The sequence below is a fragment of the Carcharhinus amblyrhynchos genome, chromosome 2 (genome assembly GCF_965287045.1).
Source record: "Carcharhinus amblyrhynchos chromosome 2, sCarAmb.v2.hapA, whole genome shotgun sequence".
NCBI lineage: Eukaryota > Metazoa > Chordata > Chondrichthyes > Carcharhiniformes > Carcharhinidae > Carcharhinus > Carcharhinus amblyrhynchos.
Window position 1 is genome coordinate 13,431,229 of NC_137325.1, and position 19,524 is coordinate 13,450,752.

Consider the following 19,524-nt stretch of genomic DNA (forward strand, 5'->3'; position numbering starts at 1 on the left):
TTCATTTGGAGACCTGTTGTGTTCACAAGAACATTTGCATTTTTGTCGTTTTGTCCAGAAACTGAATGTAACCCTCTCAAACCCATCACTGTTTCCTGAGGTTGACCCAGGATGAAATGATATTCTTTTGAAAGGCTTTACTAAAGGAAAGTTATAACCTAATGGGGTTGCTTACAGTGATGGAAGTTAGGGCAGCACGGTGGCACAGTGGTTAGCACTGCTGCCTCACAGTGCCAGGGATTCGGGTTTCAATTCCAGCCTCGGGTCACTATCTGTGTGGAGTTTGCACGTTCTCCCTGGGCTTCCTCACACACCCCAAAGTGAGTTAAGTTGATTGGCCATGCTAAGTTCACCCTAATGTCTGGTGATTAGCAGGGTAAGTGTGTGAGGTTATGGGAATAGGGCCTGGGTTGGATTGTAGTCGGTACAGACTTGATGGGCCGAATGATCTCCTCCTGCACTATGGTGATTCTATGATTAAATGTATTCCCCTCATTCGGGCCATTAGTCGGCCAACACATGCATCCTCGTGATGTCTTCTTACACCAATTGTAAAGCAAGTAAATACCCAATTGGATGATGTGTGCCTCTCAGCCAAATGGCCTTTTCCCACTATTTTCAACATTTTTATATCTGGTACAGAGAAATGTTCAAAGGAATTGTTTCTAGAAAGTATTTTCTTTAAAGGCGCTATGATGGGGCGGCACACTGGCACAGTGGTTAGCACTGCTGCCTCACAGTGCTAGGAACCTGGGTTTTGTTCCCAATTTGGGTCACTGTCTGTATGGAGTTTGCACGTTCTCCCCGTGTCTGCATGAGTTCCCTCCGGGTTCTCCAGCTTCCTCCAACAATCCGAAAGATGTGTTGGTAGGTGCATTGGCCATGCTAAGTTCTCCCTCAGTATATCTGAATAGGCGGAGGGTGGCGACTAGGGGATTTTCACAGTAACCTCATTGCAGTGTTAATGTAAGCCCACTTCTGATGCTAATAAATAAATTAAATGAAAGAATTTTTCTCCACACGGCAGTGTTGTGAAGATAGATAGATCTTCAACTGCTACCTCACAGCTCCAAGGACCTGGGTTCGATTCTGGCCTTGGGTGACTGTGTGGACTTTTCACGTTTTCCCCATGTTTTTCCTCTGGGTGCTCCGGTTTTCTCCCGAAGGGTATAGATTAGGGGGAATTATCCATAGCAAATGTGCTGGGTTACATGGAAAGGGAGGGATGGGGGTGTTGCTGGTTAAGATGGTCTTTCGGAGAGACGATGCAGACTGGACGGGCCTAATGGCCTCCATCTGCACTGTAGGGATCCTGTGGCATCTTCGATCGAGATTCAGCGAAGGAAAATTTCTACTGAGCTTACGATCATCCCTGGCAGATTGTCCCCCCCTGCATTTTGCTTTTTAATATCCAGACAATAATGGTGACCACCTAATCAAATGTTTTAGCAGCGTTGGTGCGATGTAAAATAATCATTAATTCAATCTGAGACTTTTATCCTTAAACTCAATCTGTTCAGGTGCCTCACGATGAGGTAATGATGTAGCAAATGAATCATAAGTTCGGGACTTAAGCGCTGACCCCTGACCATAATATTAGGTCTTTGCATAAAGTTAGATGAAGAATATGCAAAGATTACTTTGAAAGTCAAACGATTCCAGTTTGCATTAATTGTTCTCCACCAGAATCTTTGGACAAGACCTGCTCCAAGGTAATTATTTTGTGCTGGAAACGTGCCACCAATCGGATAACGATACGTAAATATTTTTTTCTGTGGCTTGTTACTCTTTAGAATTTTATTTGCTGCCGGAGTCACAAAGCGGACTTTCTCCAAAACATTAGTGAGGCTAGCGCTGGGTGTTAAATTATCGACAGGCACTCTGGGTCAATGATTACTGATAGCTGATGAACTTTAGTACGTGGGCGTCAGTTTTTCTCCAAAATTCGGTTGCCAGCATTCATTTAAACCAACAAAAATAAAAGTCGTGGCACAGGGGTGTGTTTCTCCGGGAAAACCCACAGCGGGGGGTGAACCGTTGGCAGGATCAGAAGATATCGCCAGTTGAATAACGGAAAAGTCCTAGCCAATCAATCTTCTTTTGATTCTTCCCTCCAATGCGTTATTGGTCAATACATTGCTATGTGTATTATTGCCCACAGAGATTCTCACTGAGGCTGTGGCACAGTGGTATTGTCACTGGACTAGTAATCCAGAGACCCAGGGTCATTTTCTGGGGACCCAGGCTCGAATCCCACCACGGCATGGAGAAATTTGAACTCCATGAAAAAATAGTTCAAAATTCAAAGTCTAATGATGACCATTGAAACCAATTGTGAAAAACCGAACAGAGATAGAAAACACTGGAAAACCTCAGATAGTGGGATAGCTTGATCTTGGGTTTGGACAAGCTCGGCACAACATCGAGGGTCAAAGGGCCTGTACTGTTCTATGTTCTATAGCATATGTGGAGAGAGTGAACAGGGCCACTGCTTCTGGGTGACCCTCCGTCAGAGAGGGTTGTGAAAACCCACCTTGTTTACTGAAGCCACCTTTACCTGGTGTGGCCTATATGTGACCCCAGCACCACTGCAATGTGATTATCTCTTGCATGCCCTCTGAAGTGACCGAGCAAGCCACTCAGTTCAAGGGATTAGGGGTGGTTCCAGCCACCGACGTCCCTATCCCATGAACAAATAAAAGAAATAGTGACAATTGGTGTCATCACCCCTGGACTCAAGAGGAAAGAATCAGCCAATGGGTTTTCCAATTGCCCTAATGAGCGGACCCATGCGAGCGGGCAGAAGGTAAAGATGATTCCAGTCGTAGCAGCAATCCTACCCTCTTGAATAAAAGTGTCTAGTAACATTTGCTGTTCAGCTATGCAGGGCCAACATCTATGGGTGTATAAGACTCGCTGATCGGAATGTTACCATCCCACACACCACGGGAAACGGAGTGGATGAAGGGCAGACCATGCAATAGTCTGATTAACTTTGGGCGGGGTGTTACGGTTTCAGGATGAGCGAGGCTGTAAAACCCCGCTCACTAATTGCAGGAAAAACCCAAGATTGTGAATGAGAATAGGTTGCTTTATAGCCCTTTTTTTCAGGGAGAGAAAGACCCCAGGACCTGCTGATAAAAGCCACATTTTAAGAAAGCAATGTGTGTGCAAGCATTTGAAGGAATTCACATGCAAGGGGAACAACTTAAAGTTTATTTATTAGTTACAAGTAGGCTTACGTTCATGCTGCAATGAAACTTTTACTGTTACTTTATTTTACTGTGAAAATCCCCTAGCTGCCACACTCGGGCACCTGTTCGGGTAGACTGAGGGAGAATTTAACATGGCCAATTCACCCAACCCACACATCTTTGGACTGTGGAAGGAACCTGGGGGAAACCCACGCAGACACGGGGAGAACGTGCAAACTCCACACAGACAGTGACCCAAGCCGGGAATCGAACACCGGTGCCGTGGGGCAGCAGTGCTAGCCGCTGTGCCATCACGCCGCTTGAGGGATTTGATTGCTGTCCAACTTTATTCAATATTCCCCAGGTCATATCTGTTTTACTATAAAACTTAGGTTTGCTTTAAATTTCTGTCACCTCGTTATTAATTAACAAATGTCACTTGGACTTGACAGCCCGAATCGGTAGCAGAACACATTGATGGTGGCAGATTGTTTTATTTCGTTCAGCACCTATCCCTACCTTTCTCCAGTTGTCAGTGCAGGGCATCCGAGCAAATGGCATCGCCCCTCTGTGAGAACTGGCTCCACCCAGCTTCCCTCCGGCTGAATATAACTTGTGGAGTTTTCTCGATGCCAGAATACCCAGTATGGTTTAAGAGTTACATAACACCCTGTAAAAAAGTGAAACAGGAAGTCACAGAGCAGGACAAGTGAGCGTTTCCAGCCGTGCGATCCCAGTTGGATGAGATGGCAGTGGAAAGTGGGAAGGCTGGTGTTATGGATGCAACCGATGATGGCCTGAAGGAGGAGCGGCCAAAGTGGGACAATAAGTTTCAGTATGTCCTAAGCTGTGTAGGATTTGCTGTGGGACTGGGGAATATATGGAGGTTCCCTTACCTCTGTCAGACATATGGAGGTGGTGAGTATGCAAGCCCAAAGATAGAAGAGAGACTTAGATATCAACAGTAATGAGTAGTTTCTCTCTGAAGTTCTCTATATTTTGGAATTTTGATGCCACTTTGTACTTGAAGGATGAACACAGAAGATCACATTCCTTTGTTCACTGTTTTAGCAGAAGCAAACAATTTAAAATCAGTAGCTTAACACCCGGATGGAAAGGAGTGTCAGTAAAATACAGTTAGTATCTGTCTACCAATATCGTAGTCACACACCAAATTTTTTGTTGGCACCTATTCCAGCGGGATCTTACAGTCCTACCGATGGCGCACCCCTGCCGAGGGTTTCCCGGCAGCAAGGGGCGCCTTCACTGGGAAACCCCATTGACAACGGCGGGATCAGGAGATCCCACCACCAGCGAGCAGTGGGCCATCTCTCACTGCTGCAAAACACACCGCAGAGGGGAAGGAAAATCCCATCCATAGAGTCATAGAAGTCACAAAGATTTGCAGCACAGAAACAGACACTTTGGCCCATCATGCCTGTGTTGGCCATCGAGCACCTACAGTGATTCCAGGTTTAAGGACCATTATTAATTCCTGTGTCACATTTCAAAATCAACGAAACACAAGGACATTCAGACTTCTCATTCCATCCAACAGAAACACCTACCATTATTCTGACTATAGCCCATGATCTGATGATTTTAGAGTATGATTTTCAGCTTCCGTAATTATTTTTCACTTTGCTCAGAACGTCACGAGACTCGTCAATGAGATTTGGCATGAGTTCCTTTTGCAAACATTGTTGCCACCTGGTCAAACAAAATCAGAAACTGCTGGAAAATCTCAGCTTCCCTGGAGAGAGAAACGGAAGTTAATTTCCGGTTCGATACAGCTCATCTTCAGAAGTGAGGAAGCTCTGACATTAGCCAATCGATGTGCTTGTTACTAATAGCCCCAGAGGATTTGTTGTTGCTATGCCAACAAGGTGCTGTTCAATAAGCTTGAGACACGGTGACTGGTTACGTGATGGAATGGGGTGACTGAGTGGATTGGTTCTAATTGCCACTTCACCCCTATCCACACCATCACTGTCGGTACACAATCGACAATTTTACCGTAATAAGGATTCAGAAGAAGAGTTATGTTTGAAGGTTGAGTTCTGAAGCAAAGTGTGATTGTGGACAAGTCCCCAGGACCGGATGGAATGCATCCGAGGGTTCTGAAAGAAATGGCGGAGGTGATAGTGGATGCCTTGGTGGTTATTTTCCAGACGTCGCTGGATTCCGGGGAAGTGCCGGAAGATTGGAAAACGGCTAATGTTATGCCGTTGTTTAAGAAGGGTGGCAGGCAAAAGGCAGGGAATTATAGGCCGGTTAGTTTAACGTCTGTTGTAGGTAAAATGTTAGAATCCGTCATCAAGGAGGAAATAGCGAGGCATCTTGAGGGGAATTGCTTGATAGAGCAGACGCAGCACGGTTTCGTTAAGGGGAAGTCGTGTCTGACGAATTTATTGGAGTTCTAATGAGGATGTGTCTAGGGCGGTGAATAGAGGAGAGCTGGTGGATGTGGTCTTTCTTGATTTTCAGAAGGCGTTTGACAAGGTACCTCACAAGAGGTTATTGCAGAAGGTAAGGGGGCATGGAGTTGGGGGTAGGGTGTTAGCGTGGATAAAGGATTGGTTGTCAAATAGGAGGCAGAGAGTGGGTGTTAATGGGTACTATTCGGATTGGTGGTACATGTCAGTGTTCCCTAAACCTTCATCTTCCTATCTCAGCATTGTCTATTTTTGAACCCCTCCAGGGTAGCTCTTGGTTCATCCGCAGCACTAAGATTATCCCAATAATATGCATCAATGGCATCATTCTGTGTCTGTGGGTTCATTCACCTCTTCCACCTTTCTGCCATCATTGATACGGTCAGGAGAACATGACTGAGGTTTATAAGATGAGGAGGGGATTGGACAGGGTGAGTAGGAAGCAGCTTCTCCCCTTGGTTGAGGGGTCAATCACGAGGGGGCACAGTTTTAGTTCCGGAACAGGAGATTCTGAGGGGGTTTGAGAAAAAGAAATTTACCCAGAGGATGGTAAGAATCGGGAATGTACTGCCTGGGAAGGTTGTGGAATGGAAACTTTACAACTTTTAAAAGGTATTTGAAATGAGCACTTGAAATATAACATTCAGGACATGGGATCAGTGCAGGAAAATGGGATTAGCACAACTTTAGTGGTAGCTATTGTCGGTGCAGACTTGACGGGCCAAAGGCCTTTTCTGCGCTGTATGACCTTGGCCGGAATTTTGTCCACATGCCCGCCCCGGAATCGGAGTGGGCAAAGCTCACAGAATGGAATTCTCCGTTGGCTTTGGGTAGGATTTTACGAGCTTCACCCAAGCGAGATTGTGAATTCCCAGCCTGTGACTCTATTTGTCCAGCTGCACTACTCTCTTTGAGTCACTGTCCATGCATTATACTTTCATGATTCCCATTCCCTCAGGGATTTCTGGCCCAGGTTGAAGGATCCAAGGATGCAGAAGTCACCCAACAGAAGAATGTTCCTCTGCCTCCTGTGAGTGCAGTTGTTTGTGGCCAGCTTAAATTAGATTTCCAAATTGAACTTGATGGACAATCGCTGTAGGAATTTCTGCCAGAGATTCGATTGTCGTAACATTTTCTGAAAGCAGATAGAATCTCCAGTCTTTGAAGAAACTCGACTCAAGTAATGTCCTTCTCACTTTCTACTTTAATCAGTTATTCACTTTCAGTTAACTCTGGGGTCAAGGTGGACAAAGACAACATGGAGAGAAACATTCGTTGTGTGAAGTTTGGGGATGATCATTAACAAATCCAAATGAATGATTCACTGGAGTAATAGCTCGGTCTTTGTATATCTCTGTCAGGAAGTTGGCAACTCCATTGAGGGCACCTCCTTCTTCCCTCTCTCAGGAGTGCTTTGTCCATAGGCAGGTCCATAGCCCAAATTGTTTTCCTGGCAATTTTTGGGTTTCCATTGCCTTCCACTCCCCAAACCAGCTCCAATACATGTTGCTTGGCATTTTTTAAATATTCATTCGTGGGACATGGGTGTCACTGGCTGGCCAGCATGTATTGCCCATCCCTACTTGCTCTTGGTGGTGAGCTGCCTTTTCTAAACATTGATACAACTGATTGGCTTGCTCAGCCATTTCAGACGGCAGTTGAGAGTCAACCACATTGCTGTGGCTCTGGAGTCACATGTAGGACAAACCAGGTAAGGATGGCTGATTTCCTTCTCTAAATGACACTATTGAACCAAATGCGATTTTCTGACAAATAGTCATCAGTAGATTCTTAACTCCAGATCTTTTTTTAATTATTGAATTCCAATTCCAGCATCTGCCGTGGCAGGATTTGAACCCCGGTCCCCAGAACTTCAACTGGATTAATTGTCTAGCGATAATACCACTAGGCCATTTCCTCCCCCGTATTAATTAGAACCACACAATTGCCAACTGAGTGATCCGACCCTCCTCCCCCATGAGGACACTGTTGCACCGAGATGTTGAACAACAGCCCCCTCTGCCTGTTCCAGTAGTCATTGCGGTGTTATCCTTAGAGCAGGGGGGCTAGTGGCCTGCCCATGTTTCCTCATCCACATGACCTGAATCAAAACATTTCCTGTACTCTGTCCAAAATGCCTACTGATCTGACACCTCCATTAGCCAAATAGGGAGTTCAGCCATTGGTGGAGTGGTGAAGGGGAACCATGAACTCCTCTTCACATCTACAACACAATGGAAGATCTTTAAAAGGCATGACTGGCTTAATAGATTGTAAGATGCTTAACGTAGTCACAAGTAAGGCTACATTAACACTGCAACGAAGGTACTGTAAAAATCCTCCAATCGCCACATTCTGGCGCCTGTTCAGGTCAGTACATCTAACTATCACATCTTTCAGAATGTGAGAGGAAACCAGAGCACCTGGAAGAAGCCCACACAGACACGGGGAGAATGTGCAAACTCCACACAGCCAGTGACCCAAGCCAGGGATCGAACCCAGATCCCTGGTGCTGTGAGGCAGTAATGCTAACCACTGTGCCACTATGTCACCCACACAAAGGTGTTGATTCTGATTCATTTCCAGCACATTTACTGTCTTGAAAGGAGGGGGAGAGGGAACACATCTTCCTTTTGGGTCCAACATTGTAAAATATTAATTCAGTTCTACTCAGTGAGGCTAAGTTTTAACCCACTTCGCTTTATCGCTTTCACCAATTAAAAGAAACAAGGCATTTAGTGCCCTGTCTGACTTCACCAGCAGTGCATCTGTTACGTACCGCATTTAGCCTCGCAAGCCAGTGCATGATGGGATTGCAGACTCCATGTTGTTGTTAGTTTGGCTGCTGAAGTAAATAAACTGAAGCTGCAATGTTAACTCACTTCATAGAAGCACTGGGACATAGGAATTAGGAGCCCTTCAAGTCTGCTCCATCATTCGATCAGATCATGGCTGATCTCTCCCTGGTCTCAAATCCACCTTCCCACCTGTTCCCCATACCCCCTCATCCCGTTTTTTATTAGAAATATACCTCTCTCCTTCTTGAAACAATTCAGACTCTGCCACGCTATGGGGGCAGCAAGTTCCACAGATTTAAAACTGAGAAGAAGGAGCTCCCCCTCATCTCAGTTTTAAATCTACCGCCTCTCAGCCTATACCCTGTGACCTCTTGTTTGAGATTGCCCCATAAGAGGAAACATTTGGTCTACTTTTACTTCATCAATCCCTTTTAAAATTTTATATACCTCGATCAGATCCCCTCTCAGCCTCCTAAACTCTAGCAAGTATAAACCCAATTTCTCCTCGTACGTCAACCCTTTCATCCCTGGAGTCAATCTGGTGAACCTCCTCTGAACTGCCTCCAATGCCACCACATCCTTCCTCAAATAAGGAGATCAAAACTGGACACAATACTCCAGATGTGGTCTCACCAACACCCTGTACAATTACAGCAATATCTCTCCACCTTTATACTCCAGTCCCTTTGCAATAAATGCCAACATCCCATTTGCCTTTTTTTATTACATGCTGTACCTGCATACTTACTTTCTGCGACTCTTAAACACAGACACCCAGATCCCTCTGCCAGGCACATTTCGAATCTGCTCTACATTTAAATAATAATTTGCCTTTCCATTTCTCCTGCCAAAATGGATAATCTCACACTTGTCCACATTAAACTCCAACTGCTAATTTTTGGCCCAGTCTCCGAGCCTGTCCATGTCCATCTGTAAAATCTCTTCACTGCCTGCTTTCCCACCTATCTTAGTATCATCCACAAATTTTGCCATGTTGTGTTTTTTTCTATACCTACATGTATATTGTTAATCTTTGAAAAATACCAGTGTTAAAACATAACAGGAGCCTGGCTTCTGGATGTGTGTCACAGGTACCTATTAAAATGGGTAATATGGACCCCATTAGGGTCCACTGCTACATTCCTCAAGTTGACCTTTAACATTCTGTACCTTTGCCATTCACAAAGTCTGATTTCTTAATGGACGCTATTAGCACCATTCTCAGCCTTTATTATCACCATATACATTCCCTTTGTCTTAATGTCTATGGCATTTCTATTAATCACAGCCACCTCCAACCACCCCCAACCCCCCTCACTCTCACAGTATAAATCTTGTCTAATTTTCTTCGTCTTCAGCTCTGATGAAGAGTCATCCAGATTCAAAATGTCGACTCTATTCTCTGTCCACAGACGCTGTCAGAACCTGCTGAGTTTTTCCAGCGCTTTCTGTTTTTGTTCTTATTCTGAAAATGACAATCCTCAAGGCATTCTATTTTAATAGCCTGACTGAATCTGTTTTGTGTAAATACCTCTCCACTGGGAGCCAAAGTGGATCTTAACAAATGGCCTGGGGAGTTCATCCACAATGAAAACAGGCTAAGAAAATGCCCATCGTTATTTACAGTCGCTAAGTAAACCATGTCAACTCAGAGTTCATTAGCTTTATCATCACTTACTGTTTTTTGAGTCTTACGGGCGGCTCGGTGGTACAGTGGTTAGCAATGCTGCCTCACAGCTCCAGGGACCCAGGTTCAATTCTGGCCTCAGATCACTGTCTGAGTGGAGTTTGCACATTTTCCTCATGTCTGCATGGGTTTTCTCCGGGTGCTCCGGTTTCCTCCCACAATCCAAAGATATGCGGGTTAGATTGATTGGCCATACTAAATTGACTCTAATGTCAGGGGGATTAGCAGCATAAATGTGTGTGGGGTTACAGGAATAGGACTTGGGTGGGGTGGGTACAGACTCCATGGGCTGAATGGCCTCCTTCTGTATTGTAGAGATTCTTTTTAACTTGTGGAAACACACTTTGCTTTCAAACACACTTAAAAACTATTCTTCCCTCCAAATCCTTCCCGTGGCGAAAATGGTGAATGAGAAATCTCAAAAAAGGAACAATGTTTGAAGGATTGCAGAGAGAAATGGAAGGTAAATTGAAAAGCTGATGGAAGTTCCTCCGTACTGTTTGTGATTACAGGAGCCTTTTTAATTCCGTATTTCGTTGCGCTGATCTTTGAGGGTATCCCACTTCTCCACCTGGAACTAGCCATTGGGCAGCGTCTCCGGAGAGGTAGTGTTGGTGTCTGGAATTCCATTTCTCCTTACCTCGGAGGAGTTGGTAAGATCCTGCTTCTAACATTTAAAGAGAAACTAAGTATTTCTTTTATTTGACAAATGCCCCCCAAATAGGTTGCACTGGTAATTCCAAGATACTCAAATCTGACAAGTTAGCTGACCTCATAGTTGGTGTTGCAAATTTGGAGATGGCCCTTTGATTTCATATATTCTACAACGCAGAAGGAGGCCATTTGGCCCATCGAGCCTGCACTGACAACAATCCCACCCAGGTCCCATCCCCATTATCCCACACATTTACCCTCCTAATTCCGCTGACACTAAGGGACAATTTACCACGGCCAATAAACCTAATCCGCACGTGTCTGAGTGCCCGGATGAAACCCACACAGACAGGAGAATATGGGAACTCCATAAAGAAGGAGTCATTTGAAGGAGTCCATTTTATACAAAGTTGTTTTTTGTGCTAGAGACCAGATCAGAAACTCCAAGGTATATTATAAAATTAGCCTAGGCTTGGTGGCACTGTGGTTGGCACTGATGCCTCACAGCACCAAAGACTAGGGGATTTTCACAGTAACTTCATTGCAGTGTTAAAGTAAGCCTACTTGTGGCACTAATAAATAAATTTAGACCCCAACTTTTCTGATTTTGCCATTAATGTGAGATTAGGTGTTTTGCTTCAGATATGATTCAATTGATCCACTAGGAAACTTATATCAAAACAAACTTTATTTAATAACACAGTTAAAGTATAACAAAAAGAATAAAGCATAAATTTTACTAATTGAAATACTTAAGCATGACAAGGTATAATTCTTAACAACTAACTATCTCTATAGTTCCAATTTAAGCAATACCCCTACAGACACAAACTCCTCTTCAAGATCAGTTGGCACAAAAAACAGACACGTTCACAGGAGTGCTGAGTTTCCAGTCTTTTGACCCCTCTGGGCAGATATACAGAAAGACACCTGCCTTCTGACTCCCACACAACAGCCTCCAGAAAAATATGTATCTTCAAACAGCAGAACTCCAGAGAAAAAGACCTATTTTCTTGCAGGTCCAAGACTACAATCTCCAGAGAGAGACAGATAGCTACTTCTTATTCGAGATCCCAAGCAGCAACTGGGTTGTTTCTCTCTGTGAACCTAGCCCCACCCAGTCATATGATTCTTCCATCAATCAACCTAATGAAACCCCACTCTGAAAAATCCCAGGGAAAAACATTAAAGTAACAGAAACACATTAGCCCAGATAACAGATATTCTAGCAATTAAGATCAACTATGCTTCTGCAGAATCAAAAGGGTCTACCAGTTACAAAGTGGCACTGGGTGAATAGGACTAACTTCTAAAAAAAATTCTGCACAAGAACCATGACACAAATACATTTCTTAACGACCCATTCATCACAGTTGACACCAGTTGAAGTTGTATACTAATTAATGCAAGGGAGGCAATGGCCTAGTGACATTATCACTCGATTATTAATGCAGAAACTCAGCTGATGTTCTGGGGACCTGTGTTTGAATCCCACCACGGCAGATGGTGAAATTTGAATTCACTTTTAAAAATAAATCTGGAATTAAGAATCTACTGATGACGATGAAACCATTGTTGATTGTTGGAAAAACCCATCTGGTTCACTAATGTCCATCAGAGAAGGAAATCTGCCATCCTTACCTGGTCTGACCTACAAGTGACTCCAGAGTCACAGCAATGTGGTTGACTCTCAGCTGCCCTCAGGCAATTAGGTATGGGCAATAAATGCTGGCCAGCCAGCAACGCCCATGTCCCGCGAATGAATAAAAGTAAATCGGGGAAGACAGCAGCGTAGTGGCAATGTCATTAGAATAGCAATCCAGAGGCCTAGCTTCCATTGGCAGCTTGGATTCAAATCCCACAATGGCAATTGATGGAATTTAGATTCAATTCATAAAATCAGTAATTGAAAGCCAGACTCAATTACGATGATCACCAAATGTCATAAAATATCTAATTGGTTCACTTGTGCACTATTGGGGAAGGAAATCTGCCATCCTCCCTGGGCCAGGCCTACTTTTAACTACCTCGTGAACCACTTAGTTCAAGAACAACGGGCACCAAATTCCAGCCTGGTGAGCTGTGTCCGCAAGGTCACAAGGGAATTAAAAAAAGATGTTAAGTGGGATTTTCCAGCGATCCACGCTCAGTGTCCGGCAGGATTTTCCGATCATGCCAATGTCTGCGGCATTTTGCATGGCCCGCGATCCCGCCACCAGGGAACCCACCGCGGGGTGGGTCACCTTCAGTGGGAATGGAAAATCAGCATGACTCAAAGGGCTGTAAAATCCCATCCGTAGTTTAAAATATTAGCAAACGTACACAATGGAGAACGTTGCCGCCTCACAACGTCAGGGTCCTGGGTTCAATTCTGGCCTTGGGTCACGGTCAGTGCAGAGTCTGCACATCCTCCCCATGTCTGCATGGGTTTCATTCGGGTACCCCTGTTTCCTCCCACAGTCTAAAAGACATGAATGTTAGGTGAATTGGTACGAATAAATAAGTAAATGAATACATAAAAATATTAAGTAGGCATCAACTGACCACTAGTATATATTCTCTTAACAAAACAGCCACGAGAGTGAGGTGGAAACCCAAATGGGGTGGGATTTTCTGATCTTGCCCTTCCTGAAACCACAATTTCCCACCTGAGGTCAACAGTCGGTCTTATTTTTTCCGTCCTGCCTGTGACGACTCCCGTTGGCGGACAGGGCCAGAGAATTTACCCCCATGTTTCTAAATTGCAGCCTTTCTCACCATGTCAAGAGCAACAAATGCTCCTGGAAGTTTACGCTTGGACTTTAAGGGCCCTTCTAAGTGCTGAATCTGGGCACGATTCAGATCTGACTTGGAAACCTGTTCTCAGGCGCCCCCATATGCACTTAGCCTGAAAAAAAAAAGCCATGAGTCTGAATCGTGCTGTGGACGGGGATTATCGCTCCTGAAACACTGCAATTCCGATCGGAACTTTGAACCGCACATGCGCAGTGAAAAAATATTTGGAAAAATGCTTACACATGGGCCACAAAAAGTGGGTAAAGCGACCCACGAGCAAAAAGCAGGAACGATGGCCCCCACAAGCATCACACCACCCCCACAACATAACTGTCCCCCTCATTCACCACCCCCCCCCGCTACCCAGACCAATCACAACCCCCTGCCCCCATTCTCCCGTACCAATTGCCCGTGGAGTGGCAGTGGTCCTCCCCTGCCCCTACCCCACCCCACCAGAGATCCATTTGGCCTCCCTCCCTCCCTCCCTCCCTCACCAGAGAATGATCGGGCCTCTCTCTTCCCCCTCCCCCAACCAGGAACACATCTGACCCGTCTCCCTCTTCCTTCCCCCAGCAAACAATGGGGCCTCCCTCCTCCCTACCTCCCTTCACCAGAGAATGATCTGGCCTGCGTCCTAACATCCCCCCACCCCCCCCCCCCCCCCACCACCCCTCCTCCCCCACCACCACCACCGATCTGAGTCTGAGGGCAGTTGGAAGTTCTGAACTTAACTCTTCAGAAGCTGGGGCACCCGAAACAGATCTTTGCCGAGCGTATCCGTTTTGCGCTGAATCTGGGTGGGCGAACGCGATGGTAAAGGGGGAAATGCTGATACAGGTGGGCAGGCAGCCCATTTATTCAATGTAAATGCATTTAAGTTGACGTTGTGCCCGTCTCGGATTGCAGCCATCTGCGCAGACGCCAGCGCGGATCGCTCTCATCGCCTCACGCCCAAACTTACCAAGTTTTCGTGCCCGTTTCAGGCCCTGAGTCTCCAATTCCAACATCGTGGTCACTGCAGCTCGGTGCAAATCATTTCAGAAACTCGTGCAATCCTTTTGACCATTTTTCTGTGAATTCCATGTGTTGCAGGTATTGCCTCCATGCTGGTTTCAGTCATGGTGGGGCTGTATTACAATGTCATCCTGGCCTGGATTCTCTGGTACTTATTTCATTCATTCGAGGAACCGTTGCCATGGAAAAACTGCCCTTTAAACAACAATAAAACAGGTTAAAATGGAGAAACATTTCATCAATTATCTAGTGATGTGGCACTTTGATATTTTGTAGCTATTCGGGGGAAAGGCGCCTTTGACATTGATTTGATCTGATTTATTATTGTCGCATGTAGTGAGATACAGTGAAAAGTATTGTTTTTTTGTGCACTATACAAAGCATACCGTTCATAGAGTACTTAGGAAAGGAGAGGGTGCAGAATGTAACGTTACGGTCATAGCTGGGGTATGGAGAAAGATCAACTTAATATGAGGTAGGCCCATTCACAAGTCTGACGGCAGCAGGGAAGAAGCTGTTCTCGAGTTGGTCGGTACGCAATGGCAGGCACTAAGATTGAGAGAGATTCTTGGCCAGCCGTATGAGGGAAAGAATGTTGGAGCCGCTACCATCATTATCCAAAGCTCCGTACCACAAACTGCGTGTAGAAGTGTACGTTGCTGTAGCAACTTGGAATCCCTGAGTTGGTGTCCACAGAATGTTTGCAGGGTAAGCAGAACAAGGAACGCAGGCTCGTCCTTGACTTTAGCACAGGGGAAGGGCAACCCCGGCCGAAATATATATAGAACATAGAACACTACAGCACAAACAGGCCCTTCGGCCCACGAGTTGCACCGATCACATCAACACCTACCAACCTACAGACCTATCTATAACCCTCAATCTCATTAAACCCCATATACTCATCCAGATAACCCTGTACATTCTTCCATTTTAGATAGTAGTCCAACTGTCCCATGAATGCCCCAATTGAATAAACCGTGCCAAAATGTGTGGCTCTATTAAATCCCCTCCGACCTGTAGAACCTCCCAGTGTCATTTTCCTGACAAGTTCCTCTGGCAAACTAATGTCAGGGCATTGAATATAACCTTCAGACTGAAAATGAGATGGAGCCCATCATAGAATCCCTACAATGCAGAAGAGGCCATTTGGCCCATCGGGTCTGCATCGACTCTCTCCGACAGAGTATCTTGCTCAGGCTCTCTCCCTCACCCCACACACCTCCCATGGCTAATCCATCTAACCTACGTACCATGGAACACTAAGGGGCGATTTCCTGTGGCCAATCCACCTAACTTGCACACCTTTGGCTGTGGGAGGAAACCGGAGCACCCGGAGGAAACCCACACAGGCATGGGGAGAATGTGCGAACTCCGCACAGACAATGACCCGAGCCGGGGTTTGAATCCGGGTCCCTGGAGCTGTGAGGCAGCGGTGCTAACCACCGTGCCACCTTAGGTCCATCCATGCCTCCTTTTTAATACTTTGGAGGGTGTGTGGGTCGGAGACTCAGCTGCTCTCAGGGCTGACTTGAATATCAGTTATGGAGCTAAGTGAGTGGGAATCCACTTGATTCTGTTGGATTGAAGCCCTTCTCTCAGGGTGTTACTTACCACCTTAGTCCTTCCTCAGGGCAAAAGCAGGACTAAGACTCCCTCCAATAAATCAATGGTGATTTGTGAGAGCCTATTTGATGCTGACGTACTGATGTTTAAATGCTGTGCTAAGAACATTCACAAAGTATTGGGTGTGGCGAACCAAAGTTACTGCACAATTAACCTCCTCAACCACCAAAGAAGTGCCTTTCCTGGCAGGAGTTCAAACTGAAATTAAAATCAGATCCCAAAGGTTAATGGAGAAGGGCCTTAACCCCGTGCTGTGCCTAAGACTCCCCAGGAAGTAATTGTTTACAGCACTGCCAGCTAACATTTTCATTGGCTTGGCACAATTACCTGTCACTTTGCTCCTTGAAAGTTTAAATGTTCCCCAGCTATCCGCCTCAGGTGTGGAGCAGGATGATTCAGAATCATAGAATCTAGAGACGGAGGCAGGCCCTTCGGCCCAAACTGGTCTGTGCCAACCAAAAGGGGCGACACGGTGGCACAGCGGTTGGCACTACTGCCTCACAGCGTCAGGAACCCGAGTTCAGTTCCTGGCTTGGATCACTGTTTGTGTGGAGTTTGCACATTCTCTCCGTGTCTGCGTGGGTTTCCTGTGAGTGCTCCGGTTTCCTCCTACAGCCCAAAGATGAGCTGGTTGGGTGCATTGGCCGTGATAAATTGCCCCTTAGTGTCAGGGGGATTAGATAGGGTAAATGCATGGGCTTAGGGTCTGGGTGAGGTTGTGGTCGGTGCAGACTTGATGGGCCAAATGGCCTCTGTCTGCATTGTAGGATTCTATGATTCTATGAAAAATCCCATCTAAGCTAACCCCATTTGCCTGCATTTGGCCCATAGCTCTCTAAATCATATATCTATCCAAATGCCTTTTCAAAGTTGTCAATGTCCCTGCCTTAACCACTTCCTCCGGAGTTCATTCCACACACGTATCACCCTCTGTGTAAAAAAGTTGCTCCTCAGGTTCCCATTTAATTCTTCCCCTTCTTAACTTAAACCTAGAAATTAGATTGGTCCTGCTAAGTTGCCCCTCGGTGTCCCATTTATGGAAAAGATCCAGGCTGGGATTTTCTGATCCCGCTTCTCGTTGAGAGCTTAGATCCCGTTGGAAGTCAGTGGGCCTCAGGCTGACTGCTGCTGCCTCCACAGCCTGTCCAGAACATTCCGGCTCTATACCACATCATCATGGCCCCTTACGCTCAAATTGTTTGGAAACTAATGCTGAACTTGGCCACTTCAGTAACAATTCTGAGAGCTTTCTCTTTCTTTCATGGGTTGTGAGCATCACTGGCTGGGCCAGCATTTATTGCCCCATCCCTAGATGCCCTTGAAATGAGTGGCTTGCTTGGCCATTTCAGAGGGTAGCTGAGAGACAACCACGTTGCTGTGGCTCTAGAGTCACACGTAGGCCAGACCAGGTAAGGATGGCAGATTTCCTCCCCAGATGATGGGTTTTTCCAACAATTGATGAAAGTTAATTACTGAGAATAACTTTTCCATTCCAGATTTACTCATCAAATTTAAATCCCACCAGCTGCCAAGGTGGGATTTGAACCCATGTCGCCCAGAGCATCAGCCTGGGCTTCTAGATTACTAGTCCACTGATGTGCCCACTACTCCACTGCCTTCTCCAGGTTTAGCAACAGAATCAAGACAGTCTTATATCTCAACTTATATTAACTAAGAAGTTTACTGTAGAACACAAGTGTTTTGTGTCACCCATGATTCTCCTGCCCTTGCTTTGGCCAGCTCTCCAAAGCTACATTCTGAATCATAGAATCCCTACAGTGCAAAAGGAAGCCATTCAGCCCATTGAGGCTGCAATATCTCTCTGACAGTGTATCTTACCCAGAGACTTTCCCAACCCTACCCCATAACCCCACACTCTTACCATGGCTAATCGATCCAACCCACATATCTTGGGACGCTAAAGGGCAACTTAGCTTGGCTAATCTATCTAACCTACACATCTTGGAGGGTGGAACAGTGCACAGTGGTTAGCACTGCTGCCTCACAGTGCCAAGGAGCAGGGTTCGATTCCTGGCTTGGGTCACTGTTTGTGCATGTTCTTTCCTGTATCTGCGTGGGTTTCCTCCCATTGGCCAAACTAAATTCTCCTTCAGTGTATATGAACAGGTGCTGGAGTGTGGCAGCCAGGGGATTTTCACAGTAATTTTAGTGATGTGTTAATGTAAGCCTAACTTGTGACAATAACGAATAAACTTTAAATTTGGACTGTGGGAGGAAATTGGACTTTCCAAGTTCTACCCACTTAAACATGGGTAGAACTTGGAAAGTCCACACAGACAGTCACCCAAGCCAGGAATCGAACACTGGTCCTTGGCGCTGTGAGGCACTGTACCATCATTCCACCCTCCAAGATGTGCAGGTTAGGTGGATTGGCCAAGCTAAATTGCCCCTTAGTGTCCCAAGATGTGTGGGTTAAATGGATTAGCGCAGTAAGAAGTCTCACAACACCAGGTTAAAGTCCAACAGGTTTATTTGCTGGCATAAGCTTTCAAAGAACTGCCCCTTCGTCAGGTTAAATGGATTAGCCACAGTAAGTGCGTGGGGATAGGGTTGGGGAAAGAGCCTGGGTAGGGTACACTGTCAGAGAGACAGTGCAGCCTCAATGGGCTGAATGGCCTCCTTCTGCACTGTAGGGATTCTATGATTCAGAATGTAGCTTTGGAAAGCTGGCCAAAGCAGGAGAGGGAGGGTGGTGGGCGGCATGATCTTCTGCTGGTGTTGGCCTGAAGGCTACGTGGGTACCTGGTCGCTGCTGCCAGTTACATGGCTGGCTATAGCTTGGCAGGTTGACTAACTTGGATGTGCAGGTGCCTGCCAGAAGTTCCCTTCTAGATTGTTGGAATTTATCACATTCTGTTTTACTGATAACAGAACGCTGAGTAGACCCATTCTGATCATTTAAAACATTAGATAAACGCAATGAAGAGGAAGTTCTTAATCTTAGATCAGCGCCATAAATTCCACTTTGGTTTGGGACTTTATTCAGTTACAGCAGCACAGCTTGGGTGGTGATATTATTGGGTGGTGATATTATTGGGTGGTGATATTATGGGATGGTGATATTATTGGGTGGTGATATTATTGGGTGGTGATATTATTGGGTGGTGATAATATTGGGTGGTGATATTATTGGGTGGTGATATTATGGGATGGTGATATTATTGGGTGGTGATATTATTGGGTGGTGATATTATTGGGTGGTGATATTACTGGGTGGTGATAATATTGGGTGGTGATATTATTGGGTGGTGATATTATGGGATGGTGATATTATTGGGTGGTGATATTATTGGGTGGTGATATTATTGGGTGGTGATATT

General features: G+C 45.6%; 1 protein-coding gene across 1 annotated transcript in view; it reads left to right on the forward strand.

The window, feature by feature from the left end:
• Window positions 1-3,911: 3,911 nt before the first annotated feature.
• The window catches only part of LOC145352535 (sodium-dependent neutral amino acid transporter B(0)AT3-like), a 46,774-nt gene continuing 31,161 nt past the window's right edge, over window positions 3,912-19,524 (forward strand). Inside the window, 3 exon segments of the mRNA XM_080202515.1 lie at window positions 3,912-4,112; window positions 10,627-10,767; window positions 14,636-14,773. Coding sequence (XP_080058641.1) covers window positions 3,941-4,112; window positions 10,627-10,767; window positions 14,636-14,773 — 451 coding nt within the window. The 5' untranslated portion in view covers window positions 3,912-3,940.